The sequence below is a fragment of the Halichoeres trimaculatus genome, unplaced genomic scaffold (assembly GCF_033239565.1).
Source record: "Halichoeres trimaculatus isolate MK-OKI-2021-1 unplaced genomic scaffold, fHalTri1.1 fHalTri1_scaffold_23, whole genome shotgun sequence".
In the NCBI taxonomy this organism is placed as follows: Eukaryota; Metazoa; Chordata; class Actinopteri; order Labriformes; family Labridae; genus Halichoeres; species Halichoeres trimaculatus.
The window spans coordinates 12,625,426-12,641,915 of record NW_027437201.1 but is presented as its reverse complement, the minus strand read 5'-3'; the positions used below and the strand labels follow the sequence as shown (position 1 = coordinate 12,641,915).

The 16,490-nt window shown below is 38.5% G+C and overlaps 2 protein-coding genes across 2 annotated transcripts; one reads left to right on the top strand and one right to left on the bottom strand.

Annotated features, from left to right (window-relative positions):
- Positions 1–945: 945 nt before the first annotated feature.
- On the top strand, positions 946–4,419 carry crym (crystallin, mu). Its single transcript, XM_074662722.1, has 8 exons — positions 946–1,196; positions 1,291–1,441; positions 1,537–1,599; positions 1,713–1,814; positions 2,927–3,110; positions 3,229–3,350; positions 3,440–3,524; positions 3,632–4,419. Exons 1-8 carry the CDS (start codon positions 1,030–1,032, stop codon positions 3,703–3,705), a joined length of 948 nt encoding a protein of 315 aa, XP_074518823.1. The 5' UTR covers positions 946–1,029; the 3' UTR covers positions 3,706–4,419.
- Positions 4,420–4,574: 155 nt separating this feature from the next.
- LOC141784824 (ras-related C3 botulinum toxin substrate 1) lies at positions 4,575–8,602 on the bottom strand. Its single transcript, XM_074662723.1, has 6 exons — positions 8,276–8,602; positions 7,017–7,088; positions 6,789–6,906; positions 6,232–6,294; positions 5,448–5,607; positions 4,575–5,357 (listed from the first exon to the last, which is right to left on the bottom strand). The coding sequence occupies exons 1-6, from the start codon at positions 8,308–8,310 to the stop codon at positions 5,227–5,229; spliced, it is 579 nt and encodes a 192-aa protein (XP_074518824.1). The 5' UTR covers positions 8,311–8,602; the 3' UTR covers positions 4,575–5,226.
- Between the last annotated feature and the right edge of the window lie 7,888 nt (positions 8,603–16,490).

The following is a 16,490-nucleotide window of genomic DNA, read 5'->3' as shown; positions in this document are numbered from 1 at the left end:
AGGAATGTTAATGTAAATGTACAATAGTTACAACTATACTGGAGTTTGAGTATGTAAGGAACATGCTCTTATACTGTGTTACAACAATACTATTAAAAATCGGAACTTGGTATACTGATGAAGAGCTCAACAGACCTGCAGTTTGAGGTGGGTTTATATATATGTATATAGTTTGGCTATTTTTTTCCAGCAAAGTACAAGGGTATACAATTTTAGCCCAGTACCTCTTATTAATACATGAACTTTTTGTCTTCTCTGAGCCTTATCTTGAAATGTCATAGCTCGTTACCCTTGTCTTCATGAAGGGGTCTTAGCAGAAAAAGAAAAATTAATACGTACACAGGTTAATGAAATGTCAAAGATTGTAAATTGGCTGAAGACAAGTTAAGGTAGTCAAACTTGTCATTCAACACTGGGATCATTAGCTATAACCGTAAATGAAATATACACCCACAACTATAGGTAATCTGTTGGTTGAAGACACTTTCCGTGTGTTGCTTTTGGCGCCCCCTGCCGAACTCCACCTATAGCATAGTTACACCTCTTGCATCCTTTCTAGCTCTGTCCTATTAGTGCAAGTGCAGTGGTGCTGTTGAGTGACTGCCACTCCCTCATTTTTGTGATTTAGCAAAAAAATATTAATAATACAGTTCCTTTCGATGGTCGTGGCAACTCAAAAACTCCTTATAAAGGCTTTACTTTTGCATAAAATACTCGTGATTTTGCTCCCCATGGGGTACTTAAAAAGGAACCAAACATATACTTTTTTTTTTTTAATAGTTTGCTACCTCAATATATTTTCTAAATAAAGTCTGCACTGACGTACTTATTCTCCAAGAAATGGTTTATTCATTAACCCAAAGCCTGCCCTGTCACACGAGCATGCGCTTTACCTAACGTGTTCTCCCGAGCCACCCTGCGGTTCTTGAACGCAGCATCGTAATAAACAGTTGCTTCATGAACTTTGACTCAGTATGAAACGCCTACCTGGATTCGGAGACCATATCGCTTCTTTGAATCACACGAGCCATGGCTGGACCTCCTGTCGTCATATGGGGACATGAAGTAGCGCGGCTGCTGCACTACAAAGACCTGATCCCGCGTCTGGAGGAGGCTTTGGGGAAGTTCTCCAGACGGGACAGCGCGGAGGTGATCCAGCCTGTGCGCACCACTGTGCCCCTGCAGAAACATCATGGGTAGGCTGAATGTCTAAGTTCAGACAGTAATTGCATGTGTAACTTCATGTGGCTGGCAGATAACAATCTGCCACGATTCACTCTCACTCACCAGCTTCTTGGGTTTAATGCCGACGTACATGGAGACTGATGGAGTCCTGAGCACAAAGTTTGTGTGTTTTTACAAGAGAGAGGATGGTTCAAATTTGCCATCCACGCAAGCCACAGTGGTGCTTCTGGACCCTGAATACGGAAACGTAAAAGCTGTGAGTAAAAAAAACATATTAGTTACTGAAACATTCACTTACTGCAGAAAATATTTTTCACCTAGTCAAACCTAAGATATTTTTCCAACCTGCAGGTCATGGATGGAGAGGTCATCACAGGCATGAGGACAGCTGCAGCGTCAGCCATCTCTGCCAAGGTGTACACTTGTTCTTAATCTTTTTAAAACTTTTTCTCCCAGCATACTCAAGTCTTACACTTTTGTCAAACATTGTAACTCGTTTTTTTGTTCCGTTGTTTTTTGTTTCACAGCTGCTAATGCGCCCTGAGGCTGAGGTTCTGACTATCCTGGGGACTGGCATACAGGCATTGAGTCATTACAATGTCTTCACAGAAATATTTACTTTCAAAGAGGTATTAAAAATAATTTTCTTTCAAAAGAAAGCAGATAAAAAGCCTTTCTCTAATTTAAGGGAAATTCAAAATCTATGCACTTTTTGCTTCAGATAAATGATAGCGTGTTATTTAAAGTCCCACTAAGGAACTTTCAGTTGGCACCTCTCGTGGACAAAGTATATCAAATTGAGTACCAGAAAGTTGTTTTTGCTAAAGAAATCAGATTTTTTTTTCTCTTTTTCATCTTTGCCATGGAAATTTGTCATAAAAATGGGTATGAGCAGCTTTCATGAAACCATATCATGTGATGCCTACCCTGCCCACAGTGGTTTCAGGTGTCAAAAACAACTTTACAGATACATCAATCATTTCACTGATTATTTTGTTCGCTTTCGTGGGTCGTGCTGAGACATTAGTGTTAATTCAGATTGTTTCATAACCAGTTGGGAACTTCCTGCTTGGGCTTTGTAGTAAGTGCTTCTACAAGGAGCTGGTTTGTTGGTTAGCCTAGATAAAAACTTTCAAGCTGTTAAACTGTTGAAATTCAATCAAAATGTGGTACAATTAAAGTGTTAAAATAGCAGGATGAAGTCAGACTCTCTGTAGTTGCAAGTAACTGTTGTTTTTAAGAACTCTGTTGGTTTTGTGGAAACACTACCAGAGTTAAAAAGTTACAGAGATGAGAATAACAGCTGGACAGATTTTGCCTGTTGAAAAAGGTAATAATCAACTGGTATATACGTCATTGAAGCTGTTAGGTAGTGCCTTTATAGCCTCAAGTTGGAATCTAGTTTGCTACTTTCACAAAATCTGTGTTTTTCTTTGGACCATTTTGTTGATCTAGGTTTGAAATATAAGACTAATCTACGGTCTAAAATTAAATGACATCCAGTCTGAGGTTAGAGGCATTGGTAGACTTTGATTTGTTATGTTTGGACAGAGCCAAGCTGGCTGCTTCACTGTGTCTTGAAGATCCAAGCTCAGCCAATCAGCTGATTGCTTTGGCTTAAAGTTGAGTTTACAGTGAAAAGAGTATTATCTAACAGTGTTCATCTAAATCTTGGTGAGAGACACAATATGCCTGTGACCCAAAATGTCATTTAATTTTTTTCTTTTCTTTTCTTTTAAAGGTGCGTGTGTGGAGCCGCACACGAGAAGGGGCTGAGAGGTTTTGTAAATCTGTCAGTGGTCCAGTGAAGTCGTATGTCTCTGTAGAGGAGGCTGTGAGGGGAGCAGACGCAATCGTGACGGTAACAAGATGCACAGAACCGCTGCTGTTTGGTCAGTGGGTCAAACCAGGAGCACATGTAGCAGGTGAGATACATTGACAAAAATAAAGAGGAACAAGGTGAAATTAAAAAAAAAAAAAAAAAGAATTTGCTAACTAACTGCTGATGACATTGGTGTTTTGTTGTGTTTTTCTCCTGAGCAGCTGTGGGAGCTTGCAGGCCAAACTGGCGCGAGCTGGACGATGTGCTGATGAAGGAGGCTGTGGTATATGTGGACAGCAGGGAGGGAGCACTGGCTGAATCTGGTGACGTCATTCTCTCTGGGGTGAGTCCGTCATCTTGATAAAGTGTGTGTTATCAGTTCCATTTGCAGAGTGTGTTAAAAAGAAAATGTTTTGATGGTCTTGTTTTCAGGCTGAGGTGTTTGCAGAAATTGGGGACATTATTAATGGTATAAAACCTGCTCTAAGAGAGAAGACAACAGTGTTTAAATCCCTTGGTAAGACCTACTTGATGCAAAAAACATATATGTACATGAATAAAACTCTTTTTGACTTGAAAATGCTATTCAGAGCGATAATACTGCCTTTGTCCTATCTAAAACAGGAATGGGGGTTGAAGATGCCGTGTCTGCTAAGCTGGTGTTTGATCAGTGGAACGCCCAAGCCAAAAAGCAATAAAGTGCATGTGTTTTTAACCCTGCCTTAAACCAATGAGAGTACAATCAGTTTGACTTTTAGTACACAAGGATCAGAAGAACACAAACTAATTTGAATAACGCTAATTTGAAAAATGAAAAAACATTTTTTATACTTAAGTTTTTACATTGTACACTGGCGATAGGTCTTTCATACAAATTTTTAACTAGTCTCAAAATTTTAATCATGTGTGTATATATTTTGTGCTATAAACTTCAATGTTTGAACACAAGATTCAAATACAACAAGCATTTTCAATGAGTTTATTTGCTTTCTTAAAAAAATCAACATGTTACTAAATGAAAATGAAACCACATTTAGTGAGGAATTAAACCAAGCATTTCTATCAAACTCTGAAACTGAAACACCAATGTGTCCAGGATTACTGTGGCTTTGATCATTGCTCATTATAAGGAACATCACGTATGTGCTGAATAGTTACATACACTGAATCAGCTGCAGCCTTCGAGTGCTCATACACTGGCCTGTAGGTTTCATAAAATCAGCTGTAATGTTGCACACCAAGGTGGGCAAAAATAAAGTCATAAACTGAGATAAAGCCTGAATATCTGAAGCAGTGTCAGAGTGATGTTTACAGTGTGATCAATGATGATGATAATGAATTAGTACTACACAGGCTGCACCAGATCTTCACGTCCAAAAACCGCTCATTAAATATTGAATCCACTGAAAACACAATAAAAAATGAACCCTTGAAGCTTTTAGGAGCAAAAACAAGACAACACCCGGCTGAATATCTAAATGCTTGTTACGGCTACAATCATTATAAGTCACCTAAGAGCTAAAATAAGTCTAAATGATGGTGTTTTGCATGTATGTATTTAAAAAAATTAAAAAGATAAAACATTTTAGTGTTCATGGAGTGACTACAAAGTGATGACCATCGACTGAGTTTTGGCAACACCTCAGACAAGTCGGATGACATGTAAACAAAATGGTTAGTCAACCACAGCTAAGACCATAGACTGACCGTGAACCAAGGAAAAATTAGAGTTTCTACACATTTTCTTAAAGTTTCATCAAGGCAGCAGGAATCTCTTAGTGTAAAGGGGAGAGTGTAGTGCAGGGAATCCTTCTCTTACAGGATCAAATCTACGCTAATGTCATAAAAATTATGTTCAAGTAGTGTTTCTTCACAATGTCAAAGGACAATGACAAGTTTCTGTAATCCTCCCTCTTCTTCCATGTACAAACCCTGATCTTAAATCAAAGCCCAACCCACCCTCACATTCCCCAAGGCCTTAGCAAAGTCACTTCATTTGTGTCAATCTGAAAGAACTCAGCAGATGTAAGCAACCGAACAGAGAAGTGTCACAGCTGCTTAAATCTGTGAGGCTCTTTCAGATGATGTCTGGTCTATCAGAGCTTCTTATGTAAGCAAGGACACAGGGGGTGAATAGATATTTGGGGAACCCAGCCATCTTCCCTTTAAGGAGGTGAGTTCTGACTGCAGCCGTGTTTTTCTACTCCCTGTGCTTCTCTTTACAATAATGTGCACTTCCTCTTCCTCTTCTTCACAGGAGGGGGGCACAGGACTGCCCTGATGGCTTCGTCAAAGACGGTCTTAAGGCCACGCTGTGTCAGAGCTGAGCACTCCAGGTACTTCACTGAACCTAGAGAGAGCAGGACAATAACAAATGCAGAGTCAGCAGGAATTACATGTCATTTCCTTTTATTAACGTGTGTGTGGCGTGTCAACTGACTTATTTCCTTTGCCATGGCCAGGCCCTGGGGGTAGATAATTGGGGAGAGTTTCTTCTCCTTTAGTTTCTCGATGGTGTCCTTGTCGTCTCTCAGGTCCAGCTTGGTGCCAACCAGGATGATGGGTGTGTTGGGGCAATGGTGTCTCACCTCAGGGTACCACTGGAGGAGGAGAGAAGGGGACAGAAAGTGCATGATGTAACCTCCAATAAATAAACAAGACTGAACAAAAAGTAGTTTCTCCTTCACTAACAGAAGATTGCCTGATATAACATCTGCAACAAATACATAAAACATAGAGTGAAATGTTTTGACAGCTTGATAACCTTACATTTCTGGAAACACAGGTCAAAACATGTTAAGACAAGAACCAAGTCTTCCCTGTAAGGATGTTGAAATGAAGTTAGTGAATTACCCTGAGCACACATGCTAATATAATTAAGACACACACAAGCATAAAGTCATAGGATTGTTTCTTCACTTCCTTTGAAGCATCAACAAAGTCACTGTTGCTTTAATTAAGGACACATTAACCCCACTCCTGATGCTACCGGTTCTTTCATGTAGCTCAGTATGGAGCTGGGGCCACTCTGGAACCTGTTTTCCTGGCTGAGAGCCAGTTATTTTGTGGTTGTAACACAAAGAACTGGTTCTAGAAAAAAAATGATGGCAAAGAAGCGTGTGAAAACCTTTCTCAATTATTCATTTGACCTGGTTTATTTGAGCCTGAAGAGTCTTATCTATATGAAGAGTGACACACCATAAATCAACACTGGGTTTTCTCACCTTGGCACGGACGTTCTCAAAGGAGGCTGGACTGACTAGAGAAAAGCAAATCAGGAACACATCCTGAGGAGAGAAGAAAAACATAAACCTCTGTTACAATTTTTACAGGATGAACCACATTATTTATAACCTTCTTAGACAAATTCAACAATAATGTTTAAATAACTGCACAAAATGGAAAATACCAAGAAATACTAAATGTTCAAACATTAGAGTTTACAAAACAAAAATCTTAAACCGAAGGTTAAATACAACTAGCTGACTCCCATTTCTGTTCCCTGTGAGTCTTTGGCACAGAGGCCGGTTTGTTACAAGGACAAAGAGTGTGAACAAAAGCCCCCTTTCACTTCCTCCAGACAGTGTATAGGTACTATGGATACGAGGCTCTGCTCTGCTGAGGGGAGACACTCTCTCTTCAGCATTACAGGCCAGTGAATAACTCTCAATCAATGCTGATGGAAAGTGAACACAGTGTACTTGCGAGCATTGTCTGTCTCTAACTGGTCTGAGACGCACAGTTGTCTTCACTCTGTATGAATGCAGAGATGTAAACGTACTGTCTGTGGGTAGGACAGAGGCCGGAGCCTGTCGTAGTCCTCCTGTCCAGCTGTATCCCACAAGCCCAGGTTCACTGGTTTCCCATCAACCATCACATTGGCGGAGTAGTTGTCAAAGCTGTGGGGAGGAAGGTGATGAGATCAAGCACTGTGTTGAAGTTATGTTCCCCCGCAGATATCAGTTATTTTCATCTCACAGCTGTTCACGAGGTGTGTGTGTGTACTTACACTGTGGGGATGTACTCCCCAGGGAAGGCGTTGGTCGTGTAGCTGATGAGGAGGCATGTTTTTCCCACGGCCCTGGGATTGAAGAGGAAAGCAGGAAAGATAAAAAGTCAAAACAAACTTTTAAGTTGCTTTAATTACAACTCATTGACACAGTTGAAGAACCTGTTCCCCTCACAGGTTAACATGTCCTGTATACCCTGTTTAACCTGGGTCACCTTACTTGAACTGTTTCGAACTGGAATGGAGTTAAGCTTAAAGCTTTTTCAATGGCATTTTTCATAGCATGTCAATTCTGATTATTTGTACAAGCAATGTGTTACATACCTGTAACTAACTTTTTTTTTTTTCAAACTCACAGATGAGTTCAGTCAGATAATTTTTCCAGATCTAAGTTTTGCTTTAACAAAAATCCAGATGACAGGCTGATCCACAAGTTCTGAAGCACTGCTGTCGTAAAATGTAGTGTGTCTTCATGGTTTGACACAGCAAGTAAGGAGTGTAACTACCTGTTTGAAATGCCATTTATGACTTTGACCATAGATGAAATAAAAGACATTTATATCCCAAAGCAGATGTAATAAATCTATATCATTTCCTGGAAGCCAGCGTTTAACCTCACCCATGACTACAAATGCTTAGTGCAGATTGTCTGTTATATGTACTACATACTTTTCTGTTTATGACCACTTGACAAGAAGAATTTACAACAAATCTTGTCAAACATACCAAGTATGATCAAAGCCAAAAACCAGGTGGCTAAAATAGAGTTTTCAGGAAAATACACTGGATCGATTTGAGTTATAGAAAATTCTAGAGGGGCATCAATTAACCATTAATAGCCTCATACTCTTCACCCAAGAATAACAAAACTTGACTGTCTACAGATGCTTCGCTTTCGGTGTGGAGACCGACAGTGTACACAGGCATGATATAAGTTCACAGAAACACCCGTTTGATGGCTAGTTTCTCTGTCGACATGGCAGACTGCGTCATGTGTCATAAATGACATGCTGTGACCCATCCAGTCCCACCTAACCAGAGCATAAATCTGTCTGACCTAGCTGGACTGTAGCGCGACACAACAACAGCTGTCGCTCAACTTGGCATGATATCTGAGGCTTGTTAGCTGCTAGCCAACTGTTGGTAACTGGGTCAACCAAAACAAACATGTAAGCTTTTTACTCTGACAAATATGACTCACGACAAATATGGATACTATAAACAGTTTAAAGTTAGGATAAAGAAGTGGCTTCACTCACCCGTCCCCCACCACCACACACTTAATGGCCTGCATTGGACGGCTCGTTTAGCTAAGCTAACAAGCTAACGGTGGCTAAATTAAACCAGTCCTGTGTCGCGTGCAAAAGTACAACGTCAACTAACTTTGGACAGCACGAGCGCGATACAAAAAAAGTTGAAAATGTGGTTTACAGACGAATTTCCCGGTGTCTTCTTCCCACTCAGCGACACCCAGTGTAAGTACAAAAGTTGTGTTCCAGGCAGGCAACACCCAGGAAAAAACTCTGGAGTCAAGATTGAGGAAAAAACGCCCTCAGTTTGGCAGATGTAGAGCTGAGATCCCCGGGAGTCATATCCGGTCAGAGCAGGACGGGCCAATTCCGCCACCTAGAGGACAGAACTGGAAAAGGAACTAGAAAAGCAATTTCTGAAGAAATTGCGCTGTGAATGCAGAATGCTGAAGCAGCTTGCGCTGAACTGCTAATGCAGAATGCTGAACATGAATGACTGAAGATATGTCTGAAAATGGCTGAATGAAGTCTTAGATAACTCGCGCTGAAATGCTAATGCAGAACGCTGAACATGAATGACTGAAGATTTGTCTTAAAATGGTTGAATGAAGTCTTGAAAAGCTTGTGCTCAACTGCTGATGTAGAATGCTGAACATGAATGACTGAGGATATGTCTGAAAATTGTTTTAAAAACTCCTGTAAAAGCTTGCGCTCAACTGCTAATGCAGAATGCTGAACATGAATGAATGAGGATATGTCTGAAAATTGTTTTAAGAACTCCTGGAAAGCTTGCACTGAAATGCTAATGCAGAATGCTGAATTAGCCTGCCATGAACTCTTGGATGAAAGGAAATAAATGGTCGAATAAATGGAATGGATGAAGGAATTTAAAGTTGAAATGGTTGCGTCTATTCAAAAATTAAAGGAATGTATCAAATTTCAAAGAACATTGATGGAAATAATGACCTGACTGAGGGGAAAAGTAAGTCGGCTATCTTAAACCCTGTTAAAATGTAATCCTGTGTGTCCTGTGTGTGAGTTTTTCAACCATGTAAGCCTGTAGGCTGAGGCCCATCTGAAGCCAGATGTTGCCATGGTGATCATTGTTTACCAACTGCCATCAGAGAGCTGGTGGAGTCTGTTGATTCCCAACACATTCCCTTTGAAATCAGGGTGTAAAGGTGCTTGCAATTCTGACAAAAAGAATGATCATGAGGCATGAATCAGTGTAATCTAAAATTGGATTTAAAAGTTTGACTGGCTGAATTGATACAGGAATTAAAGGAAGGAATTTAAATTTAAAGAAAAAAATCTAGGAAAATAAGGAGCTGACTCAGGGAAATGGAAGTCAAATGCTGTTAAAGTGTGATACTTTTTGCCCTGTGTGTGTGTGTGTGTGTGTGTGTGTGTGTGTGTGTGTGTGTGTGTTTGTGTGTGTGTGTGTGTGTGTGTGTGTGTGTGTGTGTGTGTGTGTGTGTGTTTGTGTGTGTGTGTGTGTGTGTGTGTGTGTGTGTGTGTGTGTGTGTGTGTGTGTGTGTTCAATCATGTAAACCTGTCTGCTGAGGCTTATCTGAAGCCAGATTTTGCATTGGTGATCACTGATAAATTAACAGACACATGCTTGTCTTTGTTCCTGGATGTTTTGATGAGTTACTATAAACAGCTGCATGAGATCAAAGGTTACCACGGTGACCAGCTCGTTAAAGGCAGCGGGTGCAGGTGCACAACTTTGCCCTTCTTACTGTAATCTTATGAAGATTTTGTGGCAAAGCAAGAGTCCGAATCTCCTGTCACCTTGCTGAAACCGTGAGGGCTAGAATAAAAATGAACACACCGTAGGAATCCTGAGACCCAGAGGAAGCTGTCGATCTTAATTTCATGCATGAAGGTCAAGAAACGAACCCACGAGAGCGATAGATAGATGAGGGAAAATTTACTGATCACTGAGAAAACCCCTCAGGAATTAACATGGAGGTATATGGGGATTTTTTTGAACTTCTCATGACAGTTGGCCATTTTGTGAAAAAGTGCTCCATCCTTTTGCTTTAAAAACCCCTTTTTCAGAAGCAGGACAAGCCCTCCTCCATTTTGATATATAAAATGCCTATGTGGAGTGAAAATTGTGACCAAAAGAGCAGTTTACCCAGAAATTTTTCAGGTTTGGTTTCACCCTCTCCCTGCTCTAAGCCGAAACATTCCGTCCAATACACACCAATGTTAAACGGCTCAAAGAGCTGAAATGCATCATGACCTTTGAAGGGTCATTGTGAAGAAACTATGAATGCTAGGAAACATTTGAAACCAACTGAATGAAGCCAAAAGGTAGCTTAATATTTTAAAGTTTGAATGGAGTTTGTAGCTGAATGTATGACTAAATGAGGAGAGTTTGAAGCAGGCTGAAAAAATGTCCTGAAAGGAGAAAATTTTGAAAATTCCTCATTCATCTCTATGAGACCAAAAAACGCACAAATTCTGAAATATCTCGAAAAGTATTTGTGAAAAGTTTCTGAAGAGTCATAGCCCCCTTGTCCCAACTGAAACACACGTTTTGAAGTTTGAACGGTGAAAATCGGTTGAAGTTTGCCTGAGTTTTAGCGGTCCAAAAAAGCGGGCGGAAGAATGAAGAAGAAGAAGAAGAAGAAGAAGAAGAACTAGAGAAATTGCATTTCCTTGCAGGAAATGCGTTGAAATGCTGAAGCTGAAGAAATAAAAATACTAGTGGAAATAGCTGAAAATGTGAAAGAAAACAGCTAAATAGTTGAACAAAGTATGAACTGAAAATTTGGAGTGTAGAAGGAGGGAAGAGGAAGGGAACAAATAGTGAAGACAGAGTAAAGAAGGAGTATAGAAAAAAGTTGAGGTAAAAGTGATGTAGAAGTGAAGAAGAAAGGCAGAAGCGAAAAAGTGAGAAAGAAAGGAAAAGAAAAGTTGAGAGAAAGTGAAGAAAAAATAGGTAAGGACAATGAAAGTGAAGACAAAGTGGATAAAGACAGTAGATACAGTGGAAAATATAAATAAGCCTATAAAAGTTTTAAAAAATAAAAAAATAAAAAAAGAGAGAAAGATTAAACAGTGAAATCTCCAATAATGTAGAAGAAAGCAGAAATCCATGACTAATGTGTAAATAGCATAAAGGATAATAGGGCCAGTTTAATGCGTGTACAGAGTCTTAAGTCAAGGTCTGCAAAAGGTAGAAGCAGTTGAAGTTGAAGGAGTTTTAGTGGATCAGCAGATCATTTTAATTTGTGTCTTTGCTGGTAAAATTGTTTAAATAAAGTTTAATGATTTAAAATCTAAAAAAGGCTATAGATGTGATGCAGAGCTGAAAATGTGGGATTGAGAGACTAAGAAGTAGCAGAAAAAAAGTACAGAGGTTTATGTAGCACTAATATTAGAAGAGGAAGTAATAATTCAAAAAGAGAAATCAGAAATCTATGACTAATGTGTAAATAGCATAAAGGATAATAGGACCAGTTTAATGTGTAAACAGAGTCTTAAGTCAAAGTCTGCAGAATGTAGAAACAGTTGAAGTTAAAGGAGTTGCAGTGGATCAGAAGATTATTTTAGTGTCTGTCTTTGTTTGTAAATTTGTTTAAATAAAGTTTAAAAAGGCTATAGATGTGAAGCAGAGCTGAACATGTGGAATGGTTAGAATAACAATTAGCAGAAATAGGAAAAAATACAGAGGTTTATGTAGCACTAATATTAGGAGAAGTAGCAGTAGTTTGACAAGTTAAAGCTGTGAATAGTGGAGCATGAGGATTAAGTCAAAGGGGGAAGTATGGTATTTTAAGTAACTGAAGTAGTGATGGAAATATCACTGCATGTAAAGGTCTGGGATGTGTGAGGTTCAGAAACAGCAAATACCTGTGTGTCTTTGTTCCTGAATGTTTTGATGAGTTAGTATAAACAGCTGCATGAGGTGAAAGGTTTTATAGAAGTAGTGGAAATGTAAATCATCCTAACAAAGTTAAAATAAAAGAATAAAAATAAGAGAAAGATCAAACAGTGAAATCTTCAAAAATGTAGAAGAAAGCAGAAATCTATGACTAATGTGTAAATATGATTAAGGGTAATAGGGCCAGTTTAATGTGTGAATGAGGTCTTTAAGTCAAAGTCTGCAGAAGGTAGAAGCAGTTGAAGTTAAAGGAGTTGCAGTGGATCAGGAGATTATTGGAGTCTCTGTTTTTGTTGGTAAAATGTTTTAAATAAAGTTTAATCATTTAAAAGTTAAAAAAGGGGGTTAAGGTGTGAACCAGAGCTGAAAATGTGGAATGGAGAGAAGAAGTAGGAAAAATAGGGGAAAAAACAGTACAGAAATTAATTTAGCACTAGTAATAGAAGAATAAATAGCAGTTTGAGAATCATAAGGTGTGGGAAAAAGTTGTATGAATAGTGGAGCATGTACATTAAGTCAAAGGGGGAGGTATGGTATTATAAGTAACTGAAGTACATGTGTGTCTTTGTTCCTGGATGTTTTGATGAGCTAGTATAAACAGCTGTGTGAGATGAAAGACTGTCAAGGAGACAAATGCTCGTTAGTCTGCAGCTGCAGAACTTTGCCCTGCTCATGTGTTACTCTGGGCATTTTGTGGTGAAGCAAGAGTCTGAATCTTCTGTCATCTTGTCAAAACTGTGAGGGCTAGAATAAAAATAAACACACCATAAGAACCACAAGATCCTGGGGAAGCTGAAGGTGCAACTTTCATGTATGAAGATGCAGAACTGTGTCATTGAGAGCAGTTTGCAAATGAGGGAAATTCCACTGATCTTTGAGAAAACTCCTCAGGAATTAACATTGGAGCAGATGGCTTGAGGGTGTAAAAACTTCATGACAGCTGGTCATTTTGTGATAACGTGCTTGATGTTTATGCTTTAAAAACCACTTTGTCAGAAGCAGGACAAGATAAGGTACCGTGTGATGTATTTTTTAAGTTTCTACTGTGAATATTTCAGAAGTTATGACAATTCTTCCGGAGACAGCAGGAACCTGTCATCAGGAGTCGGTCACACTGTAGCTAACGATGATTGCACTCTAGGAAGCTGAGATTTTAGGGCAAAGTGGGAAAAGTTTATGTTGCTTAAACAGTGAAATCTCAAAAACAGTAAAATATATTTAAGAGCAGACAAAAACATGAAGAGTGGAAAGATAGCTGAATATTTTAAAGTTAAAATGAAGTCTGTAAGTGGAAGTATGAGGAGGCTGGAACTTCTGAAAGTTGAAGGAGATTTTTCAAGAGAAGCTGAAGTTTCCAATGCATTTCAGATGGGGTATAATTTTCATAAAAAGCTGAATAATTCAAAAAGTTTAAGGGTTAAATATGAGAAGAGTCATAGCACGCATCTCCAGAAGAAGCTGAATAGTTTAAAATTTGAATGGTGAAAATCGGACAAAATTTGAAGGAGTTTTAGCGAACCAAAAAACGTACGGAAGAATAAGAAGAAGAAGAAGAAGAAAAAGAAGAATAAAGTCACAGGAGAACAATATGTTGAAATGCTGAGTCAGCATTTCAACATAACTAGAGAAATTGCATTTCCTTGCAGGAAATGCGTTGAAATGCTGAAGCTGAAGAAATAAAAATACTAGTGGAAAAAGCTGAAAATGTGAAAGAAAACAGCTAAATAGTTGAACAAAGTATGAACTGAAAATTTGGAGTGTAGAAGGAGGGAAGAGAAAGGGAACAAATTGTGAAGACAAAGAAGGAGTAAAGAAAAAAGGTGAGGTAAAAGTGATGTAGAAGTGAAGAAGAGAGGCAGAAGAGAAAAAGTGAGAAAGAAAGTAAAAGAAAAGTTGAGAGAAAGTGAAGAAAAAATAGGTAAGGAAAATGAATTGAAGACAAAGTGGATAAAGACAGTGGAAACAGTGGAAAATATAAATGAGCCTATAAAAGTAAAAAAAAATAAAAATATAAAAAAAGAATGGTCAAACAGTGAAATCTCCAATAATGTAGAAGAAAGCAGAAATCCATGACTAATGTGTAAATAGCATAAAGGATAATAGGGCCAGTTTAATGTGTGTACAGAGTCTTAAGTCAAAGTCTGCAAAAGGTAGAAGCAGTTGAAGTTGAAGGAGTTTTAGTGGATCAGCAGATTATTTTAGTGTCTGTCTTTGCTGGTGAAATTGTTTAAATAAAGTTTTATGATTTAAAGGTTAAAAACGTTAAGATGTGATGCAGAGCTGAAAATGTGGAATTGAGAGAATAAGAAGTAGCAGAAAGAGTACAGAGGTTAATGTAGCACTAGTATTAGAAGAAGGAGTAGTAATTCAGAAGTAAGAAATCAGAAATCTATGACTAATGTGTAAATAGCATAAAGGATAATAGGGACAGTTTAATGTGTGAACAGAGTCTTAAATCAAAGTCTGCAGAAGGTGGAAGCAGTTGAAGTTGAAGGAGTTGCAGTGGATCAGCAGATTATTTTAGTGTATGTCTTTGTTGGTAAAATTGTTTAAATAAAGTTTAAAAAAGGCTATAGATGTGAAGCAGAGCTGAAAATGTGGAATGGACAGAATAAGAATTACCAGAAATAGGAAAAAATACAGAGGTTTATGTAGCACTAATATTAGGAGAAGAAGCAGTAGTTTGACAAGTAAAAGCTGTGGAATAACCTTATGAATAGTGGAGCATGAGGATTAAGTCAAAGGGGAGGTATGGTATTTTAAGTAACTGAAGTAGTGATGGAAATGTCACTGCATGTAAAGGTCTGGGTGTGTGAGGGACAGAAGAGCACACACACATGTGTGTCTTTGTTCCTGAACGTTTTGATGAGTTGGTATAAACAGCTGCATGAGATGAAATGTTTAATAGATATAGTGGAAATGTAAATCATCCTAACAAAGTCAAATTAAAAGAATAAAAATAAGAGAAAGATCAAAAAGTGAAATCTTCAAAAATGTCGAAGAAAGCAGAAATCTATGACTAATGTGTGAATAGGATAAAGGGTAATAGGGCCAGTTTAATGTGTTAATGAGGTCTTTAAGTCAAAGTCTGCAGAAGGTAGAAGCAGTTGAAGCTGAATGACTTGCAGTGGATCAGGAGATTATTTGAGTCTCTGTTTTTGATGGTAAAATGTTTTGAATAAAGTTTAATCATTTAAATGTAAAGAAAAAGGGTTAAGATGTGAACCAGAGCTGAAAATGTGGAATGGAGAGAAGAAGTAGGAGAAATAGGGGAAAAAACAGTACAGAGATTAATGTAGCACTAGTAATAGAAGAAAAAGTAGCAGTTTGAGAATTATAAGGTGTGGGAAAAAGTTGTATGAATAGTGGAGCATGTAGATTAATTCAAAGGGGGAGGTATGGTATTATAAGTAACTGAAGTGCATGTGTGTCTTTGTTCCTGGATGTTTTGATTACTTAGTAAAAAACAGCTGCATGAGATCAAAGGTTGTCAAGGAGACATGCAATTAAGCTGCAGCTGCAGAACTTTGCCCTGCTCATGTGTTACTCTGGGCATTTTGTGGTGAAGCAAGAGTCTGAATCTTCTGTCATCTTGCCAAAACCGTGAGGGCTAGAATAAAAATAAACACACCATAAGAACCACAAGATCCTGGGGAAGCTGAAGGTGCAACTTTCATGTATGAAGATGCAGAACTGTGTCATTGAGAGCAGTTTGCAAATGAGGGAAATTCCACTGATCTTTGAGAAAACTCCTCAGGAATTAACATTGGAGCAGATGGCTTGAGGGTGTAAAAACTTCATGACAGCTGGTCATTTTGTGAGAAAGTGCTTGATGTTTTTGCTTTAAAAACCACTTTGTCAGAAGCAGGACAAGATTAGCTACCGTTTGATGTATTTTTTAAGTTTCTACTGTGAATATTTCAGAAGTTATGACAATTCTTCCAGAGACAGCAGCAACCTTTCTGCAAGAGTGTGTCGAGCTCTAGCTTACGATGATTGCACTCTAGGAAGCTGAGATTTTAGGGCAAAGTGGGAAAAGTTTATGTTGCTTGAACAGTGAAATCTCAAAAACAGGACAAGATATTAAAGAGCAGACAAAAACCTGAAGAGTGGAAAGATAGCTGAATATTTTAAAGTTTAAATGAAGTCTGTAAGTGGAAGTATGAGGAGGCTAGAACTTCTGAAAGTTGAAGGAGATTTTTGAAGAGAAGCTGAAGTTTCCAATGCATTTCAGATGGAGTATAATTTTCATAAAAAGCTGAATAATTCAAAAAGTTTAAGGGTTAAATACCACAAGAGTCATAGCACACATCTCCAGAAGAAGCT